Genomic DNA, 23,079 nt, shown 5'->3' with positions numbered 1-23,079 from the left:
TTGTGTTCACAAGAAACATAACTGTTTGTCCAGTTTTGCTTCAAATAGTTGTACAAGACACAGGCATGGAAAGGGACAGGTAACATTATCAACCTCTCACTGCCAGGTATCACATTATTGAATGTTTAGTGCTTTATTGAAAGTAGAAGAAAAATCACAGCTTTGGGATATCTGCAGGGATAGCACACATCCAAAGCAGACAGAAAATCATAGGGCAAGACTTCTTTTTAAAGGCTTGATCAATGTTTGAACATAACAAAAAGTTGGTTTATCAATTTGCTTTTTCCCAATCAGATTTTGGCTTGCAGACTGCCATCAAGTACTAGAGACTGTTGGGCTGGCAACACAGCTTTATAGAGAATTAATATGCGTTCCTTACATGGCAAAGTTTGTTATATTTGCCAAAATGAATGATCCTGTGGAATCCAATTTGCGTTGCTTCTGTATGACTGATGACAAAGTGGACAAAACCTTGGAGCAACAAGAGAATTTTGAAGAAGTTGCAAGAAGCAAAGACATTGAGGTATATTTCTTACTCACATTTGGCTTTCTCCTTGTGAACAGACAGCGTGCTTTCCAAACGGCAGTAGGTCCTACAAAAGCCAGTGTAAAGTCAGTTAAATAAAGGTTCACAGCAAGACTGCGTTAAAAATTGATTGAGATGACATCAAGAAAGAATAAGTGAGCAAAGTGTTAAGATGTGCTCCAGATGGATGCTCCAGGCTAGTTTGTGTCGGGATTCATGCCTGTTGTAACAGGTAACTTAAGGTTTTGCAGAAAACTGACCTTCAGTTCTTTGTCACCAATCTCATAGGTGTGCAGGTAGAGCTGGTGTGTGGTAAGTAGTCTGGCACCAAGACAGAGTTTCTTGAAGAAAAGCCACTCACATAGCAGTTTCCGGAACTGCCAGCACTCAAAATTCCTTGCAGTAATGCACAGTGACTTTCTAATTTGTCACTGAATTTAATCTGAAAACAGGGGCTTATGCCTAAACTCAGGAACTGTGGTGGGGAAAACAATGCTATGTTTTTTTGCATGGATTTGCTATGAAAATAGATTTTATTGACTTTTATTACTTTGATAGGTTCTGGAAGGAAAGCCTATTTACGTTGATTGCTATGGAAATCTTGCCCCTTTGACTAAAGGAGGACAGCAACTTGTTTTTAATTTTTACGCTTTCAAAGAAAATAGACTGCCATTCTCTATCAAGGTAAAAGCAAAACAAGCAAACTAATTCTGCTGAGATTTGTGTTTTTCCCATGATAACTTTTTTTCAGTGAGATAGGACTAACTTGCCCTGAGGATGTGAGTGTCGTTGTTTAATATGTGAATAGTGTGGAGATGGTGCTTTGCATGAAACCACAAAAGAGCTGCTGACAAAACTGGGACCAGAAAACCCGTGATAAGGATTCACAAACTTCTAACAAAACTGTATGAGTGAGACCTCCAGAAGAGCAGCTTTAGATCGCTTTGTCCCAGGGACTAAGGAGAGGTACAGCAGAACAATCTCCAAAATATACTTGCAAACTGTTCAGCTCTAAATTACAGTGAAGGGATGCATGCATTTGTTAGCACTGTTGGTTTTGTGGGAAAAAAAATAATAATTATAGAGGTAGATATTGAGCACAAGAGCAAAACATTGCAGAGAAGAATGAAGGTGAGCTGAAAATCTACTCATTTTTATACTAGGATATTGCTATCTGGTTGGACTCACCCAGCACCTTTTCTCACATGGATATCAGGAGTGTATTTCTATTCAGAAAGCTTCAGGCTGACACAACTCATTTGTGGTCATTCTTTTTCTCAGGCTGAGAGAAGAGACTGAGTCCCAGCTCTGTAACACTGATCTAGACCCACTAGATAGGTTCTTGTAAAAGGTCGCTCTGAGAAACCCTTCAGAAATCTCCCATAGATATGAATTACTGCATATTACTAACATTTATTTTCTAGGTGAGAGACACCAGCCAAGAGCCCTGTGGTCGATTATCATTTTTGAAAGAACCAAAGACTACAAAAGGACTGCCACAAACAGCTGTTTGCAACTTGAATATCACTTTGCCAGCACACAAAAAGGTATTTGTTAGGAAACACTGTCCTTAGAGTTGGTTGGATTTTATTTTTGCTCTTTTAGTCTGTCTTTTTCTGCTAGTGATAAAGAACTTGTGAAATGCCAGTCATGAGAATGCTTTGGAGTATGGTTAAGATTTTTTATATTTGTTTTATTGTTTTCCTACACGTAGAACACTTTAAAAGTCTCTTGTTACTGTGGTGTCAAGTTCTTATATTTTTTGCTTTTTGCAGCTCATGCTTCAGCCTGCAAGTCATAGGTTTATGCTTTCAATAACGTCACATGTTAATTTGCAGTAGATGTAAGGTTTTTTTTGTGTGTGTGTTGGCATTTTGGATTTGCTTTGCCTTATAAATCAGCTTGCATTTTGTGCTCCCAATTTGGTCCTTTTCATATCCTGATATTCTTTTCCCTGCTGTCCATTATAATATTCCTTGTCTCTGCAATGCATCTTGGGACCAAAAGGAAACAGAGTCAGATCAAGATGATGAGGTAATATAAACACTGTCTTCTGTTTTTATTTTCTTCAGGTTTAATGAAGAAAAGTAAATATGTTATAGAAAAAAATACTATGAGATTGAAGTAATATTTAGAGAATAGCCATTTCCTCAACATCTTCTATTCTGTAGCAAAGCAGATCACAAATGTAGAAAAACAGGACTATATGTTATGAAAATAAACTAATGTTGAATAGCAATAGTAATCTAACATTTAAATAATTTTCTTCTGGAAAAAAAGAAAAAGAAAAAAAGTAAAAGGCATAATTACAAAGCAGTGACCTAGTCTATTTTTGACAAAATCAGGTAGAGTTTACTGGGTGTCATTTTTAGCTCTTGGATCAGTACTTCCAGTGTTTTAGTAACTTGTGAATCCGAGAAGGTATTAAAAATAATGTCCTATAGTATGTAGGTCACTCTGAAAGTAATGCCTCCTATTTATTTCCATGGAAATGAGAACTGCTACAAAGAGCACAATGACACTCTTTGATAGAACAAAATTTCAGCTACAGAACATTCTTTTTCAACACATTCACCACCAGTAGCTATGTATATTTGCTAGCAATGAACCAGAGCCTGCATGCTGTGCTCATAAATATCTGCACTAGTGGAGATGAGCCACCCGTTGCACAGCTGCTGTGACAGCATTGTTGATAGAAAAATGTTGCTCATGCAGTCTATTTTTCATGGGCCCAAACAGAAGGAAGTCAGAAGGCACTAAAACCAGACTATGCAGCAGGTGTGGTTGGACAGTCCAGCCCACATTGGCAGTGTGCTCCATGATCTTTAAATTGGCATGGAGCCTGGTGTTACTGTGTTGCAAGAGAAAGGTTGTCCTCTGGCCTGACTCTGGAAGTTTGAGCATGCAGCTTACTCAGTGTTGCAATATAGTGGTCAGAGCTGATGGTTTCTCTGAGGTCCAGGAAATGCAGAAGGATCGCCTCTTTCTTGCAAAAGACAATGCACATCACTTTACTCACTGAGGGCTCCGTCCTGAGCTTTTCCTTCAATGGGGGATTCATGTGTTGCCACTCCAAGGCCTGCTGTTTTGAGTATGGCTTGTAGTGGTGACACTGCATCTTGTCACTGGTAATAGTGTGATCCAGGCAGCCACCACCTTTAGACTCATATTAGTTGAGTAGGTCCTGACAAACTTGCATACACCATTCTTTCTGTGACCATTTTCTGTGACTTTCTCACCATTCACTGGACCCATCTGGCACAACTTTGCAATATTGCAACATTGTCCCCATCGTTTCCAGTGCTTTGAAGCTGATATGTAGCTCTAAGTGGTTCCTTGGTTGTAATTCACAGATCTATGCACATGAGCTGACCGAGATGCTCTTTATTTTGTGACAGTTGTGCATAGTTGTCTGGAATATGGCTCATCTTTCACATCACTCTCAGCACTGTTGAAATGCATCACCCCCACCTCACAGTGCTCACATGCACTGTTTGGTCTCCATAAACATTCAGGAAGCATTGATGAATGTGAATGGGTGCCATTTTTTCCACATGGAGGGAGGAATTCAGAGATACACCTCTGCTTCATGCACTCTTCCATGTCAGATGTCTGCCTCTCTGCTGCCATCTGTCACGGCACAACAGAATGTTGGGAAGATTTGTCGTCTACTACTGTTCCATCACCAACGTCCGCTTCTGATGTTGTGGACCAATATAATAAAATAGGAGGCATTAGTTTTGGAGCAGACCTCCTATTTTATTTCTGGAGATAAACTAGACCCTTCTAAAAAAGCAAAATAATCGAGAGCAATTCCTAGATATTGTGTATAAATCTATTTTCAAATAGACCTAAAATACTTGCAGCTTAGAAATGCCTAGTTTGCCACAAACTGCCATGTCCAATTGTCACGAGATTGAATGACTTTTACTCTTTAGAGATAGCAGTAATTGAGATCATCTTAAGAAAGAAACCAAACAGATACCCTCCTTCTACTTAGCAGTAAACCTTTTTTCCTGGTAGAAAACAACAAACTGCAGCAGCCATCTGCTGATCAAAACAGAAATAAAACACTCCTTATTAAGTTGAAAAATAATAACCGCAACTTTATCACATTGCCTCCATAGGGCATGATCCTGGTGAACTATTATATAGCTGGAACAAGTTTTGTTTCTAAACAGAGCATATTTTTAGACGCAGTCAAGTGAGCTGATTTCTAAAGGACTTCTGATATTGAAGGATTCACATAGCAGCTATGCCACTGAATGCAGCTACTTATGATGCAATTTACTAGTTAGCGATAGTAGTCTGCTTTCTAATCTGCATCTTTGCATTTTGTGCCTATTAAAAAGAATCCCCTCCCATGCCTTTTTTGTCCTTAATGTATTCACTTAAAAGCCAGTGTACATCATGGTGTATGTGCTTTCAGGAAAAATTGATTTGGGGAGAAATATTTGATCAAAGTTGAATGTTGTATGTCTGTATCTGTAGTCTTTTGTGTTGATCTCCTGTTTCCAGTCAAAGGTGGTTTATTTTATGGAGAATGAAAAATACCATGCCACTTGTAGTGGTGTAACGCTGTTTGCTAAGTGATGGTGGGATTACATATTATTGAAATACACTAGGGCAGCAACGTGAGCTGTGTCTGTTAATTCAGCTCTTCCTCCTCATAAGCAGAGACATTGAGAAGGAATGAATCCATGGGATTGTCTCCCAGGATTGCAGCTTCTTCCCTGCTTTCTCTAGGACAGTGGTTGTACAGAGCAAGTGCTTTCCACCTCTGATAGCCGTGCTCCCTGCTTTACTACACCTGACACTCATTACGTGGCAGACAGGAATGGAGATCAGCTCTGTTCATTTCTCGCTGCTTGCCCAAATGTGCCTCCAATATACCATCCTGAAGCTGAGTGAAGGCAGCACTTTTCCCTTGTGGGGATGTGTACTGCAGAATGTCCTGTCATGCTGAGGTTTGATGATGGCTTGTATGGGGGATGGCACCAAACAGCGCTGTGTTTTGTTGCAGACGGAGAAAGCCGACCGGCGTCAGAACTTTGTCTCCCTTGCTTTACGTAAGCGCTACAGCTATCTGACTGAGCCTGGAATGAGTGAGTTGCTCTTACCAAAGTACTAAACCATGTATATGTGATTTTTCATAAGAAGAGACATTTTTTCTATAAACGTTGTATTTGGTGTCACTTTGGAGAAAAAGTAAACGGGAAAAAACAAACCAACAAACTCTTGGATGGTCTGTGAAATTCTGTGTTGTGAGAGCTTGAAGAATCCTGACTGGCATGTGCTAATTTAGTAAAAATGTAACTTTCTTTAAAATGCCATATAGCTCCAGACAAATAGGATTACAGATTTCTTTCACAAGGAGTCTGTCCCTCTTCCCTTTGGGATGTTAGACTGGGCTGCTATACCTTCACGTTACAGAAGGTAGTGATATGCAAAAGTTCAGCAAGACTGGAGAATGGCGTTCAGATAAGCACTTAAATGTTTAGATGCTTAGCCAAAACGGACTCTCACATATTTTCTATCTCCCTCTTCTTTCCTGTCCTTTTTCCTTGTTCCTTTGTTCCCTGCAGATGCTTTCTATTCCTTGGCACCACATGTTGCTTCCTCTTAGACTTGTTTCCCTTCACTAGACCCGTGTCATTGCTTCCCTTCCCCATTAAATACAACTATATATTTGGCTTAGCTTTTCTTCCTTCACCTTCCCTGCCTGAGGTTGACTGCTGTTGTTCTCCATTCCCAGACTTTTTCATATCTGTTTTCTGCCTCATAACTTCTCAGTTGCTACCCTGCAACAGACCCTTTGGTATAATTCCATAAATCCATAGACAAGCTTCATCAGGTCTTGGGAGTTTCCGCTGGATGGCTGCTGTTTAATTGTCCTATAAGATCTGTGGCTTCTTTGGATCAGATGTGCTCCAGAATATATTACACTTCTCAGGCCTGGAAGAAGACTTCAAGCATATAACATCTGAAGAAGCTATCAGATCTACTGAGACTGCTTGTTGGATTGTTAAGGTATTGTCAAAGGCTTGTTGGGAACTGAAAGACAGGGAAAAGGAAGCTGCTTCAAACAAGTTTGATGATTGTGTGTATTGCTTACAATTTGTTTTTCAGGCCTCATTGAGAGAGAAAAAAAGTAATATTTATTCGCCAGGGGTTAATTAACTCTCATTTGTTAAAAAAAAAAAAAAAAAAAAAAGTGGAAGAAAAAAAGCAAATCCACTTAATGGGCTTTATTCTAAGACATAGTAGAAGTCCTTGACCATTCTTTAACTCATTCTTTATCTGATGGAGCAGTGGTTTCTGCTTGTGGCAGTTAGGTACTCATACATAAGAGTATGCAAAAGAGCATGTGTGTGCTACCCAACAGAGCCAGTGCAGCTGCTGTGGTGGGTTAACCCTGCCCGATGCTTGCAGCTGAAAAGCAGCAGGAGCTGGAGGCTCTTGCATGGTGAAGTTCACTCAGTTCTTTCAGTTACCAGCTGCAAGCAAGGAAATACAGTTTGCTGCACAGAAGGTAGTAACATCTGTTTTTGGATAAAGTCTCAGAAACAGGGATAGAAACTGCTAAGGCCAAATGTGTCCAGTAGCCAAAAAGGGCTGTTTGAATTCAAAAACTTCACTCTTTAGAATCATACCCTACTCTACAGTCTGATATGGTTGTGGGGATTTCTCTGCTATTTCAGAATGGTAAAACTGTCCAGTTTCATGCTGTTATGAGTCGTGTCATAACAGAACACACTAGTAAATAGTTCCTTTTTGTTTGTACCAGTTCTTCTCAGCTGCAATACAGAGCACCCAATCTTAGACGTGTCTGACTATATAATTTAGGGAGAGAGAGCAGTTAAGAGGGTAGTTTGCTGTTTTGGTTGCTGCACTAACCAGGGGTGGCAGAATAGCTCATCACAGCACAGTGGGATCCCTCTAAAGACATTTCCAAACACAAACTGCTGAACCAACTGTTTTGATGTTGTTCCTTTTCTGAATGATTTGGGGGTTTTGTGTTTTGGACTTGGGACAGTATGAACTTCCAGTGGATGTCAGCAGCTGCAGCTAATTAATCTTCATAATAAAGTCTAATTAATTTAATGAAATACATAGTGTTTTCTTCTTTGAAAAAAACAAAAACAAAAACAAAAGTATGCTTCTGCTTCAAAATAAAATTGCAAGGAGGAAAGGAAGATGGGAAAATAGAATGTTTCTGTGCCAGTCAGGCCTAGTATTCAAGCTCTCTTCAACCTAAATGTTCTAATACTGCCATATCACCAGCCATCCAGATTTCCTTCTGAGCTTCAATTGGCTTATGTAGGACCAGCATGTTTCTCCTTGCAGGATATGGACCTGTGATATACTGAACACTTATTTGCAATTCCGTAAGTGTGTGTACTTCAACAGTTTAGTATTAGCCTTATTAAGCTTCTTTCACTGCAAGTTGCTGTCTGTAAGACAGACCAAGTAAGTTTGACAAATTATTATTGTAACTTCAGAGGAAGATTTGATGAATAAGTTATTTTGATTCAGCTCAATTTCTAACTCAATTTTAAAAAGAAGAGTCAAAAAAAGGGAAAGTAGAAGAAAAAAAAAAAGGCCCTCTAATTCGCTTCCAGTGTCAACTCCCTGAATGTTATTGTTGTATCGGAGGATGTGTATGCTGTAATGGGATTCCCAGAAATGCTGTCTTCTGGCATGAGTACCTCCCGTGATGCAAAATGTGGTTGATGATGATTTTGTTCGAAATGCCTGTGAATAAGCTGAGTGTTCTGGGGGAAGATAACAGTTGACAGGTTTGTCCTTGCCAGGAAGTTTTTGCATAGTATGTTGTTCTTTGATTGCTTTTCTAATATGTTACCTTTTGAGAAATGCAAAGTTGAACAGGTCTGTCTTTGAGCTGATGCAAGAAATCTCCTCAAAAGGTACCAAGACACTACATCTTGTAGAAAAAGTGTACTCTTCTTTTAATGGCCACTTGTGAAATGATTTTTTTTTTTAAGATTTATGTATCTGTGCTTAATCCTGCATAAAAATTTATTAATGTGTGCTTGTTTTGACTTGATATACTGTGCATGAACAAAAACTGATTCAGCTGCTTTGCTTGCTCACGTTTATCATATACTTTCCATATTTGATGTATGACATATGCTTCTTAAAATCATTTCATGTAAAGTTTTACTTTAGTTTTACTTCATTTTTTTCCAAACAAAAGGAATATCGCATGAAAAACAAATGCAAACATTCCTTTTCTTTATTTTTATTATTTTATAAAATATCAACTCAGAAAAGCTCTTGCTCTTATTGGCTTTGTGAGTGTGAAGCATATCCGAATTGTGCATGGGAGATACAGATTTGAATTTATTCCAGTTGCTTCACAGTTTGCACATTAATTGCCTGTCACTTAAAGGAATTTTGGGTTCTGCATGAAGTAGTTCTGACTGGTTTAAAAAAAAGAGATTTTAGTATATAATGTCTAATATTATATAATATAATTCTACACAAGCTTATATTTTGTATAGGTTCGATATCTGTATAGAACAACACCATCAACGATAATTATTAGCATAATTCTAATAGTTGTGCAAATCAAACATAACTAAACAGGCAAAATAGAACTGATACAAGTATTTCAGAGTTAGCACATCAGAAAGTCAATAGGAAGTAAGAGAAGAATCTTGATGTGGTTTTTATTTTTACCTTATGGATTCCTTCTTTGTGTTTTCTGGTCTTCATTTTTTGCAGACTCGGTTGCTATGTGCTTTCTGTCTTTCATTTCATGTTGCTTTTTGTTTCGGACCAGTCATCAGTATATGGCTTATTCATATTTATTTCCTTTTTAACTATTCTTTTGCCTCTTTCATCTTAACTCATGCAAACAATTGTACTTGCTTCTTGTAATATTACAACGTTTACTGACCAATTTTCTTCTCTGGTCTCTCTGTTTTCCAATCATTTTTGTTGATTTTATGTTTGATTTTAATTTAACAATTTAAGAAACAGTTGAACGGAGTGCAGGAGCAACAAGATCCCTACCTGCTACTTACTCATACAAGCCATTCTTTTCAACACGGCCATATCAGTCATGGACAACTGCTCCAATTACAGTGCCTGGGCAAACCAAATCAGGCTTCACTTCTTTATCAAGTTCTTCCTCTAACACTCCTACAGCTTCCCCATTAAAATCAATATGGTCTGTTTCTTCTGCTTCTCCAATCAAATCCACATTAGGAGCTTCTACCACATCATCAGTTAAATCTGTTAGTGATGTAGCATCTCCGATTAGATCATTTCGGACAATCTCCTCACCAATAAAAACTGTGGTTTCGCAGCCTCCATACAATATGCAGGTTACTTCAGGTTCTTTCGTCAGAGCACCCGCAGTAACAGAAGCTGCTAGCCTAAAAGGGCTGGCATCCACTACCACATTCCCCTCTCGGACATCTCCTGTGACTACAGCAGGGTCTCTCTTGGAGAGATCATCCATAACCATGACGCCTCCAGCATCCCCCAAATCCAACATTAACATGTACTCTTCAAGTTTGCCTCTTAAATCAGTCATCACATCAGCATCCTCACTTTTATCGTCCCCTCTAAAGTCAGTAGTGTCACCTGCTAAGTCAGCAGTTGATGCTGTTTCATCTGCTAAGGTCATGATGGCCTCGTCTCTCTCGTCGCCAGCAAAACATGTAGCTGGGCACACAGATGTACCATTACTTAATGGGTCTGTGTCACCTCTGAAATACCCATCTTCTTCCAACTTAATAAATGGATCCAAAGCTGCAGCTGTTTTCCAAGACAAGATTGCTGCAGCTGCACACTCTGCAAGTTGTGCTGCTAGTGCAGTTGCTGACACAGCTGAGCGAGTGTTTTCAACTGCTTCAACAATGTCATTTTCTCCACTCAGGTCATTTGTGTCTTCAGCACCATCAGCTTTCCAATCAATAAGAACTCCTCCTGCAGGTGCTTTGTATACAGCCCTTGGGTCAATATCAGCAACTACCTCATCTGTAACTTCATCAACAATAACAGTGCCAGTATATTCTGTAGTCAATGTTTTGTCTGAACCAGCATTAAAGAAGCTCCCAGAGTCATCTCCACTTACAAAATCAGCTGCTGCGTTACTGTCACCTATTAAAACATTGACTACAGAGGCACGCACGCAACCTCCCTTTAATCGAACTTCATCTCCAATAAAATCATCCTTGTTCTTAGCACCCTCTGCTCTCAAATTGTCCACGCCATCTTCTTTATCCTCCAGTCAGGAGATACTGAAAGATGTTGCTGAAATGAAAGAGGATCTAATAAGAATGACTGCAATATTGCAGACAGATGTCACAGAGGACAAACCGTTCCAACCTGAGATACCGAAAGAGGGTAGAATTGATGATGAAGAGCCTTTTAAAATTGTTGAGAAAGTAAAAGAGGACTTAGTAAAAGTTAGTGAGATACTGAAAAAAGATGTGTGTTTAGAAAGTAAAGGGTCGACCAAAGTATCCAAAAGTGATCAAGGACATCTCTCTGAGGATGACTGGGTAGAGTTCAGTACAGAGGAAATTGATGAAGCAAGACAGCAAGCTTTGACAAGCCCTCCTATATCTGTTCCAGAGAAGGCCCAAATTAAAGCTAAAACCGTGTCGGAAAAGGATTATAACTTATCAAAAGTTATTGATTACTTAGCAAATGATATCGGTAGCAGTTCATTAACAAACATAAAGTACAAGTTTGAAGAGGGGAAAAAAGAAGGTGAAGAGAGACAAAAACGCGTTTTAAAGCCAGCTATTGCTTTGCAGGAACACAAACTCAAAATGCCTCCCGCCTCCATGAGGCCTTCAACGTCGGAAAAGGAGTTGTGTAAAATTGCAGATTCCTTTTTTGGAACAGATACAATTTTAGAGTCTCCGGATGACTTTTCTCAACACGATCAAGATAAAAGTCCTTTATCTGACAGTGGCTTTGAAACGAGGAGTGAAAAAACACCTTCTGCCCCTCAAAGTGCTGAAAGCACAGGGCCAAAACCACTTTTCCATGATGTACCCATCCCTCCCGTCATTACAGAAACACGAACTGAGGTAGTTCATGTCATCCGCAGCTATGAACCATCATCGGAAGAAATTCCAGAACAGAAAGCAGAGGAGCTACCAGTTGCAAAGCCTGCCCCTACGTTTATGGAGCTGGAGCAAAAGCCTGCTGGGTCTATTAAAGAGAAGGTTAAAGCATTTCAAATGAAAGCCAGCAGCAGTGAGGAGGATGACCACAAGTGTGTCCTTAGCAAAGGTGTCCGAGTGAAAGAAGAAACTCATATCACTACGACGACTAGGATGGTTTATCATAAACCTCCGTGCACTGAAAGCACATCGGAAAGAATTGAGGAAACAATGTCTGTTCATGACATAATGAAAGCCTTCCAGTCTGGACGTGACCCTTCCAAAGAACTGGCAGGTCTGTTTGAACATAAATCATCAGTAACAGCCGATGTTAGCAAGTCTGCTGAAACTTCACCACAACATGCTGAGAAGGACAGCAAAATGAAACCCAAACTGGAGCGAATAATAGAGGTCCATATTGAAAAAGGTAATCAGGCTGAACCTACTGAAGTGATTATTAGAGAAACAAAAAAGCATCCAGAAAAAGAAATGTATGTATATCAGAAAGACTTACCTCGGGGAGATATTAACTTAAAGGAGTTGGAAAAACATGATGCTTTTCCTTGTTCAGATGAACAAGGTCAGCAAGAAGAAGAGGAGCTCACAGCCGAAGAGTCACTTCCTTCTTATCTGGAATCCTCTAGAGTTAACACTCCCGTGTCACAGGAAGAAGACAGTCGCCCTAGTTCTGCTCAACTCATGTCTGATGACTCTTACAAAACACTGAAGCTTTTGAGTCAGCACTCAATAGAATACCATGATGATGAGTTGTCAGAACTAAGAGGGGAGTCTTATAGGTTTGCTGAGAAAATGCTTCTTTCAGAAAAGCTAGATGTTTCTCAGTCTGATACTGAGGAGTCAGTTACTGATCATGCTCTACCCCTTAGTGCAGAGTTACAGGGGTCTGATAAACGATGCAGAGAAAAAGTAGCTACTGCCCCTAAAAAAGAGATTCTCTCCAAAATCTATAAAGATATATCTGAAAATGGTGTGGGTAAAATGTCTAAAGATGATCATTATGATAAAGTGACAGTATTACACTACACTGGAGATGTTAGTAGTCCAAAGCATGCGATGTGGATGCGCTTTACTGAGGACAGATTAGACAGAGGTAGAGAAAAGTTGATATATGAAGACAGGGTGGACAGGACTGTTAAGGAGGCAGAAGAAAAACTGACGGAAGTATCACAATTTTTTCGGGATAAAACAGAGAAATTGAATGATGAGCTACAGTCTCCAGAGAAAAAGCAGCATAAAAAAAATGGCAAAGAAATACATTCTAGTCAGAGCTCTGCCAGCAGCAGCCCTGAGAAGATTCTACTCTCTGAATTACCAGCGTCTGGTGATGACTGGAGTAAAGCGAAGCAGTACGCACGCGATGGGAAATGCTTTCCCAAAGTGGATGAAAGAAAAGTGTCCAGTTTGCCCAGCAGTCCTGAGAAAAGGATATTTGTGCAACCAGCAGAGGACTCTAAGCAAACTATGGAACACAAAAGAAGTGCTGGAGTACCTGAGGTTTCACAGACTGGATTTCAGCTGAAGCAATCAAAACTCAGTTCCATCAGGTTGAAGTTTGAACAAAGCATAAGTCCAAAGAGTAAGGACCTGCCTCAAGAAGAAAAAAAGCTAGACAGTCAGTCCAAAATTCCAATAAAGAAGTTGCAAGAAAGTAAGTTACCAGTTTACCAGTTTTATTCTAGAGAGAAACATGCAAAGCAAGTAGAGCTCATTGATGGGAGCGAAGCTTTACAGAAAGAGGTGAAAATACAGGAAGATTTTGTCCCAGGTAAAGGAAAAGCTGTAGAAGAATTCTGTGCTTCAGACACACTAAAGCAAAGAACTGAGACTAGTAAAAGTGTGCCAGAGTACTTTTCAGAACCGCAGGCAAAGGATCTGGTGTCAGAGTCAACAACAAAGGGACACTGGGACAAAAAAATCTATAGGACATGGGAAAGTCCTGGAACTTCTAATCATAAAACTCAAAAAGAAAAACTTTCACATGTGCTGGTTCCAGATACAGTAAAGGAAAACCACGTTGATCGCATTGAAGTGGACAAAAAAAGTGATTTTATTACTCTGACAGAGCACAAACTGGCAGCAAATGGAATTCATTCAGAAGAAGTGAAAGAACTGACTGTAAAATCTCCCTCAAAAAAGGTTTTATACAGAGAATTTGTTGTCAGGGAGGGGGAACAGAACGGTGAAATAGCTGATAAAATATCCAGGAGGAAAGAAGAGATTGCTGTGTCCCATATCCCAGTCAGGATTGCTGAGGAGAAGAGAACCATGCTTGATGGTGTTTATCAACTTTCAGCTAAAGTATCCCAGTCAGCTGTGATTAAGGAGAAAGTTGAGAGGCAGATAGACTATATTGAAGATGATCAAGTAAAGCATTCAGAAATCAGAAGAGTTACCAAGCAGCAGAGCTCGATAGGTCTAAGTCCTCCTGTTGAGGAAACTGAGATATCCCCTAGCAAATCACCAGACTCTTTAGAATTTAGTCCAGGGAAGGAATCTCCTTCAAGTGAGTTAGTTGACCCTGGTGCCAGTGATTACTTGGATAAAGTTGCACCATTAGCGAGTTCTGAGGGAGTGAAAGAAATAAAGACCTTGCCTGTTTATGTCAGTTTTGTTCAAGTAGGAAAGCAATATGAGAAAGAGGTGCAACAAGGAAATATTAAAAAAATTGTCAGTCAGGAAAGTAAGACAGTACAAGAGACAAGGGGGACCTTTTACACAGCTAGACAGCAAAAGCAACCTCCTTCTCCACAGGGTAGTCCAGAAGATGATACGCTAGAACAGGTGTCCTTTATAGATAGCTCTGGCAAAAGCCCTTTAACACCAGAAACGCCAAGTTCGGAGGAAGTGAGTTACGAGTTTACCTCTAAAACACCTGACTCACTAATAGCATATATCCCAGGCAAACCCAGTCCTATACCTGAGGTTTCTGAGGAATCAGAGGAGGAAGCAGAGGTTAAGTCAACCTCTGTAAAACAGGCAGAAGCTGAGGAACCACAGGCTGACAAATCATTACCTAACCATCTAAATAAGGACTCTAACAAAAGGCCAAAAGGTAACAGAGTTGCCTACATTGAATTCCCACCTCCTCCACCACTGGATGCAGATCAAGGCGAGTCAGAAAAGAAGCCTCAGTATTCCACTGAGAGTGAAATGGAGATGACAGAAGTGAATCTGCAAGATGAACATGACAAATGTCAGCTGGCTGAACCAGTCATAAGAGTGCAGCCGCCGTCTCCCGTGCCGCCGGGAGCAGATGTCAGTGACTCCAGTGATGATGAATCTCTCTATCAACCCGTCCCACTTAAAAAGTACACGTTCAAACTGAAAGAACTGGAAGATGACCAGAAAGAAAGCTCAAAACCCAGAACCCCTGAAAAGATTGAGAAACAGAAAGAGTTAGGACACCCCACTTCTGGAAAACCTAGTGAGTTTGACGTTGGGCTTGATTCACCCCAGAATGATGTAGTGCAAAATGGGAATAATAATGACCAGTCTGTCACAGAGTGTTCCATAGCAACCACTGCAGAATTCTCCCATGATACTGATGCGACTGAAATTGACTCTCTTGACGGTTATGATTTGCAAGATGAAGATGATGGTTTAACTGAGAGTGATTCTAAACTTGCAGGTCCGGCAGTTGAAACCAAAAAGGACGTATGGACTACAGAAGGTATTCTAAAGCAGACTGATCGCTGCTTTAGCCAGAGTAAACTTGAAGTCATTGAGGAGGAAGGCAAGGTAGGCCCTGAAGAAGACAAGGTGCCTTCAAAGGGTCCAGCTTCTGAAAAGGCCAGAGATAAAAGCGAACAGAAGTCAGGGGCGCAGTTTTTCACTTTGGAAGGCAGACACCCTGACAGGACTGTGTTTCCCGATTCATATTTCAGTTACAAAGTAGATGAAGAGTTTGCAACACCTTTCAAAACAGTGGCCACTAAGAGTCTAGATTTTGACCCATGGTCCAATAACCGAGGTGACGACGAAGTGTTTGAGACTAAATCAAGGGATGATGAGGCTAAGCCATTTGGTCTGGCAGTGGAAGACCGATCTCAAGCAACAACACCTGATACAACTCCAGCCAGAACTCCAACAGATGAGAGTACTCCAACTAGTGAGCCCAACCCCTTCCCATTTCATGAAGGGAAGATGTTTGAGATGACTCGCAGTGGTGCAATTGACATGAGCAAGAGGGATTTTGTTGAAGAAAGACTCCAATTTTTTCAGATTGGTGAGCATTCTTCTGAAGGGAAGTCCGGGGACAAGGGGGAAGGGGATAAAAGTACAGTCACTGCCATCACACAGCCACAGACAGGGGACAACACTGTAGAAACAAACCTAGAGAGACCAGTAGAAACACCAGCAGTTGAACATAAGCCCATCATCCAGGCCAGTGGAGATTGCATGGAACAAACACTTGGTAGTAACTCACTGGAAAAATCTTCGGCAGCAGTAAACGCTTCTAAAGTTGATCCCAAATTGCGCACGCCAATTAAAATGGGAATTTCTGCTTCCACCATGACTCTGAAGAAAGATGGTCCTGGCGAAGTGACAGATAAGATAGAAGCTGTGATGCCAAGTGATCAGGGATTAGAAAATGAAACTGTAGCAGTGATTGCGAGTTCAGCTTCTAGCGAGACAAGCTGTAGGCAAACAGAAAACACTGAGTTTCCAAAAGATAATTTTAATAACAACAACAATTTGGATTCATCTGCAGTCTCTACAGATGATATTACCTGTAATGTAGCGTTAAAAGAACATTCAGAACCAAAATGTTCCCTGCAGAAAGCTAACCAAGCGAAAAGCACTTCAGGAAAAGGTACAGGGACAACACAAGGACACAGAGTAAGAGATAAACCAAAAGCTCATGGAGAGCAGCAAAAGTCAACAGAGTTGGTAGGGGCTAGAGGAAGATCAAAACTTCCCGTAAAGGCCAGCTCAGTGAAACAAGTCTTTCCACAAAATAATCTCCAAAGCAATACAGGGAGTAAAGTGAGACAGGCTAGCAAGCCTGACAAAGCAAAACAAGATAATTCTCCTCCCTGTCTAGAAGGAAGGTCTAGGATTCCTGTAAAAAATAGGAGTAATCTGTCTAGAAAACCTCCAGCCCTACCAAAGCAAGAGCAGGTAGAAAGAGAAAAAGCAAAACAGCTTCCTTCCAAATTACCAGTAAAGGTAAGATCTACCTCCGTCACAATGACAACAGTTAAAGTAAAAAAAAATCAGCTTAGGGAGGTGTGTAAACATTCCATTGACTATTTTAAGGGAATTAGTGGTGAGACATTAAAGCTTGTGGATCGTCTGTCTGATGAAGAGAAAAAGATGCAGTCAGAGGTCTCTGACGATGAAGAAGACAGTACATCAAGGAACACGTCACTATCAGAAGCTACTCAAGTTTACCTGCCTTCCATTACATCGAAGTCTGCTAGAGATATGAGAACAGAGGCAGCATCTATAAAATCAAAGATTGAAAAGGCCGACAGTGAGAGGAGGAGGAGTAAGAGGACTGGTGAGAATGAAGGCAGTCAGGTTTCTGGAGCTCTCATGGCTCACCTCGTGGAGATCAAGCCTAGTTTGTAAAACTTTCAACTTGTTGATCCTAGTGCATGAACTGTTGTGATTGCCTGTGAAGTGACTTAACCGTAGTTTTCATTCTGTCATTGTCATCTGTATGTGCTGTCTTATACTCTTCTTTCTTCCTTTAAAAAAATCCTGTACTGTAGAAAGCTAGTGAAGCATGCCAAAGACATTGATGTAACTCAGAAATTGAAAGATTTCTTTTGTGACAGCAAGTTTGTTCTGTCAAAGTAGAGAAAATAGATGTTAATTTGGTCTTGGTGGTTTCCACCAGTAATTGAACAACTTGTGTGCAGTCTAACACCTAGATTGTCAGCATGTTTGGTTTCATTACACAACATCATGTAGTTTGACATTTGGCTTTACACAGGTGAAAAAATTTGCTTTTTAGGTTATTAGGACACACAGCCATTCTAGTAAACGATATAAGCAACGTCAACATAGTTGAATTCCAGCTATTATTTATACTCAACTATTATCCGGTGTTATGGTTTTCTGTGCAAAACCCTTTTAATCAAGAAATTGTAAATCGCAGGTCCGCAAAGTCCATGTGAACGGACAGATATAAGGATGGCAATTGTAGCTGATCACCTTGGACTTAGCTGGACAGGTAAGCTTTTCTGCTTTTATATTGAAATCAGTCTTTGCTATTACATTTTCAGATAGTCTCTTTACTAAAAGCTGCAGCCAAGGCCCCATCAGCTTCTCCTGAATTCACAGTGAGCCCAGCCTCTGAAAGTATTCAGCAGATGGCTGGGGAAAGGTGTCTGGTAGAAAATGACTTGGAAGAATTATTGTACCAGCTTTCAGTGTATCAAATGGAATCTCATAGGGTACATAGCTGAAATGTTTCTCCCCCCCAGGATATTACACTGAAGTCATTGGAAGGATCTGTCTACTCAGGGTCAGGGCTCCCAGTGTCTTCAGGCAGTGAATTCCCCTGGAGCTTACAGGGGCTCCAGCAGTTTGGTGCCACGTGGGATTGTCTCATCGTATGCCCTCCTTTCCCTCCACATGTTGATGTGAAGTGCTGGCCCCTCATGGGCTTGTGGGTGCTGCAGTCAGCTCTTCCTGGGTGTAGGCGATGGCAGCACTGATATGCAGGCTGTGCAGCGAGCTCACAAATGAGTGATGGCCACCTGAACCAATGTTACTGGTGAGCGGTGATGAAATCTCCACTGAGCTTTTCTTCACTGGTTGAGCGGATTATATACATACAATAATAATTAACAGAGATGTGATTGAAAGTTCAGAATTATGCCTGTCTTAGGAAATTGAAAAGTTACAGCGTTTAGTCATTATCTGTTATGGCACCTCTTTGTGTCAGGTAGTTTTACTGATATCTGTGTCATCTAAAGTTAATACTTCTATGCCTGACAGGATAATTGAGAGATTTGTGCTGATTGGAGTTTTCCTTTATTTGTTTTCTTTTTTCTTTTTCTTTATTTTTGCTTTATAGAACTGGCAAGAGAGCTGAATTTTTCTGTGGATGAAATAAATCAAATCCGAGTAGAAAACCCAAATTCTCTTATTGCTCAAAGCTTCATGTTATTAAAAAAATGGGTTACCAGAGATGGGAAAAATGCTACAAGTAAGTTCAATTAGTTACTTTAGTTGTTTGTAAATTGCAGCCTGTTCTAAGTAGGTTAAATTGAAGATAGTGTAATTAATTTCTTTCGCAAATTACTAATGGAAAAAAAAAAATTTCAGCTACATTTTTGACAGAGGACAGAAAAATGTCATATTTGTCCAGTACCTATGCAGAGGGAAATAATATCTTTTCCACATCCGTAGGATAGGACAAGAATGAAGCTTAAATTCCAGTGCAGGAAATACTAGGGAAGACTTGGTACTAGCAGTGAACCTGGAACATGGAAATAGACTGCCTGGAAAAATTACATAGACTTGCAGTATTGCAGATTGTAAAAAGGGACCAAACACTCTTCTGTGAGGAGTGATGTACAGTGTGACTGAGACAAGAGACCTCTCTGAGGACCAGATTCTGGGTCGATTCTGCTGTGTTATCTGTGTGTGAATTCCTCAAATTGAAAAAGGGGTCTGATTTTTGCATTTGGTCATTGGTGTTTGTTACTATTCTCTAACCCACAAACTCCTACGTGGTATTTTAAGTCAACCTGGGTCTCTTTCACTGTAAAAGTTGTTCCCAGTATTACTGTGTTCTTGCAACAGGATTATTGTGAATGCTGTTTCATTATGTACTGTGTGATCTGCCTTTACATGCATTATTTCCTACAAGGCTACCTATTCTGTTCCTCAAAATAGAATTGTAACAAGGATTTTAGCAATCCTTTTAAGTCTCAATAAAAGGTTATTTAGTTTCAGTAGTAAGTCAATACATTTTTTAAGAACTCTTCCACCTTACTCTTTATGCTTCTCATGATGCAGTGTAGCGCTTGCTGGGGGGAAAAATCTTAATAGAGGTACATCTTCCATAGGTAGGCAGCAGAATGACTACATAGACAAATGATGGAGTTTGCTAGAACCAAAGGCACTGGAACAGAAACGTATGTCAGCAACATACAATTGATGCAGCTGAGAAAGACTATTAGACTGTTCTGTAACTCTGAACCTTTTTTCTGACGTGTCTTATTTGTTTTTCAGCTGATGCCTTAACTTCTGTTTTGACAAAAATTAATCGAATAGATATTGTGACCCTGCTGGAAGGACCGATATTTGATTATGGAAATATTTCAGGCACCAGAAGCTTTGCAGATGAAAATAACGTTTTTCATGATCCCATTGATGGTAATTGAATTTCGTGGTCATGCTTAGTTCCGTATCATCTCTGTTAATGTGATAATGTTGTATGAACTATATGTTGAGACAAAGAAGTTCTAAAGAAATGATTGGTTTTCGTGTTAAGGCTTTTTCCTCACGGAATATTTAGGTTGCACATTAGTGTCCCAGAAAACAAGCTCAGAATCCCACAAGTGCACACCTAAGTAAGCTTGCTCCCACCAGCCTTTGTATCAGTTGACAAGGCCTGAATAGTCCTGAATCTTTTTTTCCTGCAGTAGTTGTGCTTTGATGTTTGTCTGTGCATACATGCTTTCCAAGTTATCTGGAAATCTCTCTTGCTCTCCACATCCCCTGCTATTTGACTTTTTCCTCTAGATAAGTAACAGTAAGAATTCTTTCAAGGAAAACAGTTTAGCAATTGTATGAGACATCTGCAAATGAACAGAAATTATTTCAAGATTTTAATGGTTTTTTTCTTTTTTTTTTTTTTTGTTTTTGGTTGGTTGTTGGTTTTTTGTTGTTGTTGTTATTTAGGACCATTATTATCCAAATGTATAATGGCAGTAGGAAAATAAGAAAATATTTTATTTTTGCATGAGACATTACCTTTGTCATTCTTCTAATGACTAAAACTGTGTAATAATCCTCACATGGAAACTAAACACGCTGAGCACAGAATTGTACATGGCAATTTTGAGTCAGATCTTAACAGTATATATGGAGTTCTGCTTATAAATCAGAATTGCCATACATATACTTATTATTTATCATGTTGAAGATGCTAAATGTTGTTTCTTCTTTTAAATGCTAGTTAACGGCACTGGGTTGCTATATTCTTTACTTTGACTTTTTGCCATGTGTTATGAATAGCTTGATGAGTAAGACTTCTCTACATTATGTTTTCTTTTTGTAGTTTATTCAAGTTTGTATTGGCCTCTCTCTCTGTATTTTAACAGAATGTTCTTGTACTTAAAGCGTACAGGCTCAGTGTACTTCCATTACTGAGCAGCATTACTGGTCATTGAATCATTGCATTACAGAAATAATTTTCTGTTGACATTTTAAGAAAGTTGCTCTTGAAATGTTGCTTGCGCCTTTTTAATAGTAGCATCAGTGTTTTTCTGAAGAAAGTATGCTTCTCTGCAGTTGCTTTCTGTCTCTCCTCTTCTCTGAGCCTTCCTCAACCTTCCTTTCCTCACCAAGACCAGACCGCCTTACCTTTCTCTCAGCTGATTCAGGAAACAAAAAAAAGTGAAAACAGGCCCTGTCAACGCCATCTCCCTTTGCAGGCAGCACAATGTCAAGTTAACCCCAAAGCATGTTTTTTTTTCCTTCCGTAGGTTATCCAGTCTATTATTTGAAGCAGTGATTTTTAGATTTTGTTTTCATTTTACATGTGTATTCAGTTTAATCCTTTTGTATGGTTTTCCTGTGTTTTCATCAATTTCCTTTTCTTTTCTCTCTTTATTTGATCAGTGTATCTGATTGTACCCATGTCACCGAGATCGCCTCAGTCTCCAAGATCACCAAGATCTCTTTATCCACCACAGTCCTCTCACCTGTATAACTTCACTGTACCCGAAATATTCATCTAGATCTCCCTTTTTTTTGTATTCTCTTAACTTCTTGTTAACTTCCTATTTTAGTTTTTTTATTCTGCTTTGTATTTACCTTTCCTATTCTTTAGTATCCTCTTTGAGATCCATTTCTGTTCCTCGTTCTTTAACTATTCCATTCTTGTGGCTCTGTGACTAAATTGGAGATAAGTATTAGTAGCATTGTCTTGCTAGTATTGTGTATTTTTGATAAAGAGTGTATTCAAAATGTGGACCTGTTTAATTTGTATTTACAAAAAGAGTGACTGTCCAATGTTTTGATCTACTTCTGTCTTTAAAGTCTATTTATTAAACTTCAAATTTTAAAGCAGTAAAAACTAGGAGGGATATACGCAATTTGGCTGCAAGATTCTGGACTGGATATAAAGGGACAGCCATCCCTTTCCACATTTGATTTACTGCATGCTCACAAGGCAATCTGCTATAGCTTGAAAATGTTCAAATGGCTGCAAAAGCAATTGCTGAAATCTTTACAGACTATTTACAAAATAGTCTGAAGTATTAGCTCGCTGTACTAGCTATTTGGCAATGCTCATTTCTGCTCCATTCTATTTAGAGCAAAGTAAATGAGTCTATCAGAACTGCATTTGTTCTTATACACCTGCATCTCCTCATGGTTTTCATACTTCAAGTAATTCATGAATCATTTGACGTTTGCTGATTCGTTGTTCCATGCTTCATCCCAGTCAGTCCAAATGTGCTGTCTTCCTTAGGTTACCCCACCATTCAAGTGGAACTGGAAACTCCCACTGGGTTGCGCTTCGTGCCACCCACCCCTTTCCACCAGGATGATTTCTTTAGCGACACCTCTAGCCTAGAGTCACCCCTTAGAACTCCCAGTAGACTGAGTGACGTATTAGTGACCTCCCAGGGATATTTAGATGGTACAGCAGCAGCACCACCAGTGGTGACTGAAGAAGACACCTCACTGGACGACAGCAAGCATGATTTCTCAGTGCCTAGTGAAGGAACTTTTAAAGATATTTCTGTAGGCCAGAGCCAGTTGGAGGAAGTGGACCTTAAGGATTATCCGCGGTATCTTGGTAGTTATGGCGGGATACCTAAAGATGCTAAACAAAGGCAGAGCGAAGAGACTAGCAAAACAGGAGTAAGGACTGAACAGCCTGAGAGAGAAAAGTCTGGTACTGATGAGGAGATAACGGAAGAAAAGTTTAAGTCTCTGTTTGAGGACATTCATCTGGAAGAAGGAGCTGAGTCTGAGGAGATGACGGAAGAAAAAGTGTGGTCAATTCTTAAAGGCGTTCAGCAAGCAGAACATGAAATTTCTTCAATTACAGGTTGGCAGACTGACTCGTCAAGTGTCACTGAGCCACCAACGTCAGGGCGCAGGTTAGGTGGCAGCCTGCTAGATCGCCTGGATGACAGGTAAGAATCTTCTTGTATGTGTGTGCATGTAAATGAACCTTTATGCAGA

General features: G+C 39.8%; 1 protein-coding gene across 1 annotated transcript in view; it reads left to right on the top strand.

Moving 5' to 3' along the window:
• Positions 1 to 23,079, top strand: part of ANK3 (ankyrin 3) — a 193,505-nt gene that overhangs the window by 153,130 nt on the left and 17,296 nt on the right. Inside the window, exons 33-42 of the mRNA XM_065746770.1 lie at positions 295 to 523; positions 1,085 to 1,210; positions 1,951 to 2,073; positions 2,534 to 2,560; positions 5,550 to 5,631; positions 9,527 to 12,103; positions 17,804 to 17,878; positions 18,728 to 18,859; positions 19,891 to 20,034; positions 22,358 to 23,030. Of these exons, the coding sequence (XP_065602842.1) occupies positions 295 to 523; positions 1,085 to 1,210; positions 1,951 to 2,073; positions 2,534 to 2,560; positions 5,550 to 5,631; positions 9,527 to 12,103; positions 17,804 to 17,878; positions 18,728 to 18,859; positions 19,891 to 20,034; positions 22,358 to 23,030 (4,188 nt within the window). The remainder of the gene's footprint in view (positions 1 to 294; positions 524 to 1,084; positions 1,211 to 1,950; positions 2,074 to 2,533; positions 2,561 to 5,549; positions 5,632 to 9,526; positions 12,104 to 17,803; positions 17,879 to 18,727; positions 18,860 to 19,890; positions 20,035 to 22,357; positions 23,031 to 23,079) is intronic.

The sequence above is a fragment of the Cyrtonyx montezumae genome, unplaced genomic scaffold (genome assembly GCF_038088225.1).
Source record: "Cyrtonyx montezumae isolate F1298 unplaced genomic scaffold, pur_monq_1.0 scaffold_4, whole genome shotgun sequence".
Taxonomy (NCBI): Eukaryota; Metazoa; Chordata; class Aves; order Galliformes; family Odontophoridae; genus Cyrtonyx; species Cyrtonyx montezumae.
The sequence above is the reverse complement of the archived record's forward strand: the minus strand, read 5'-3'. Positions and strand labels throughout refer to the sequence as shown.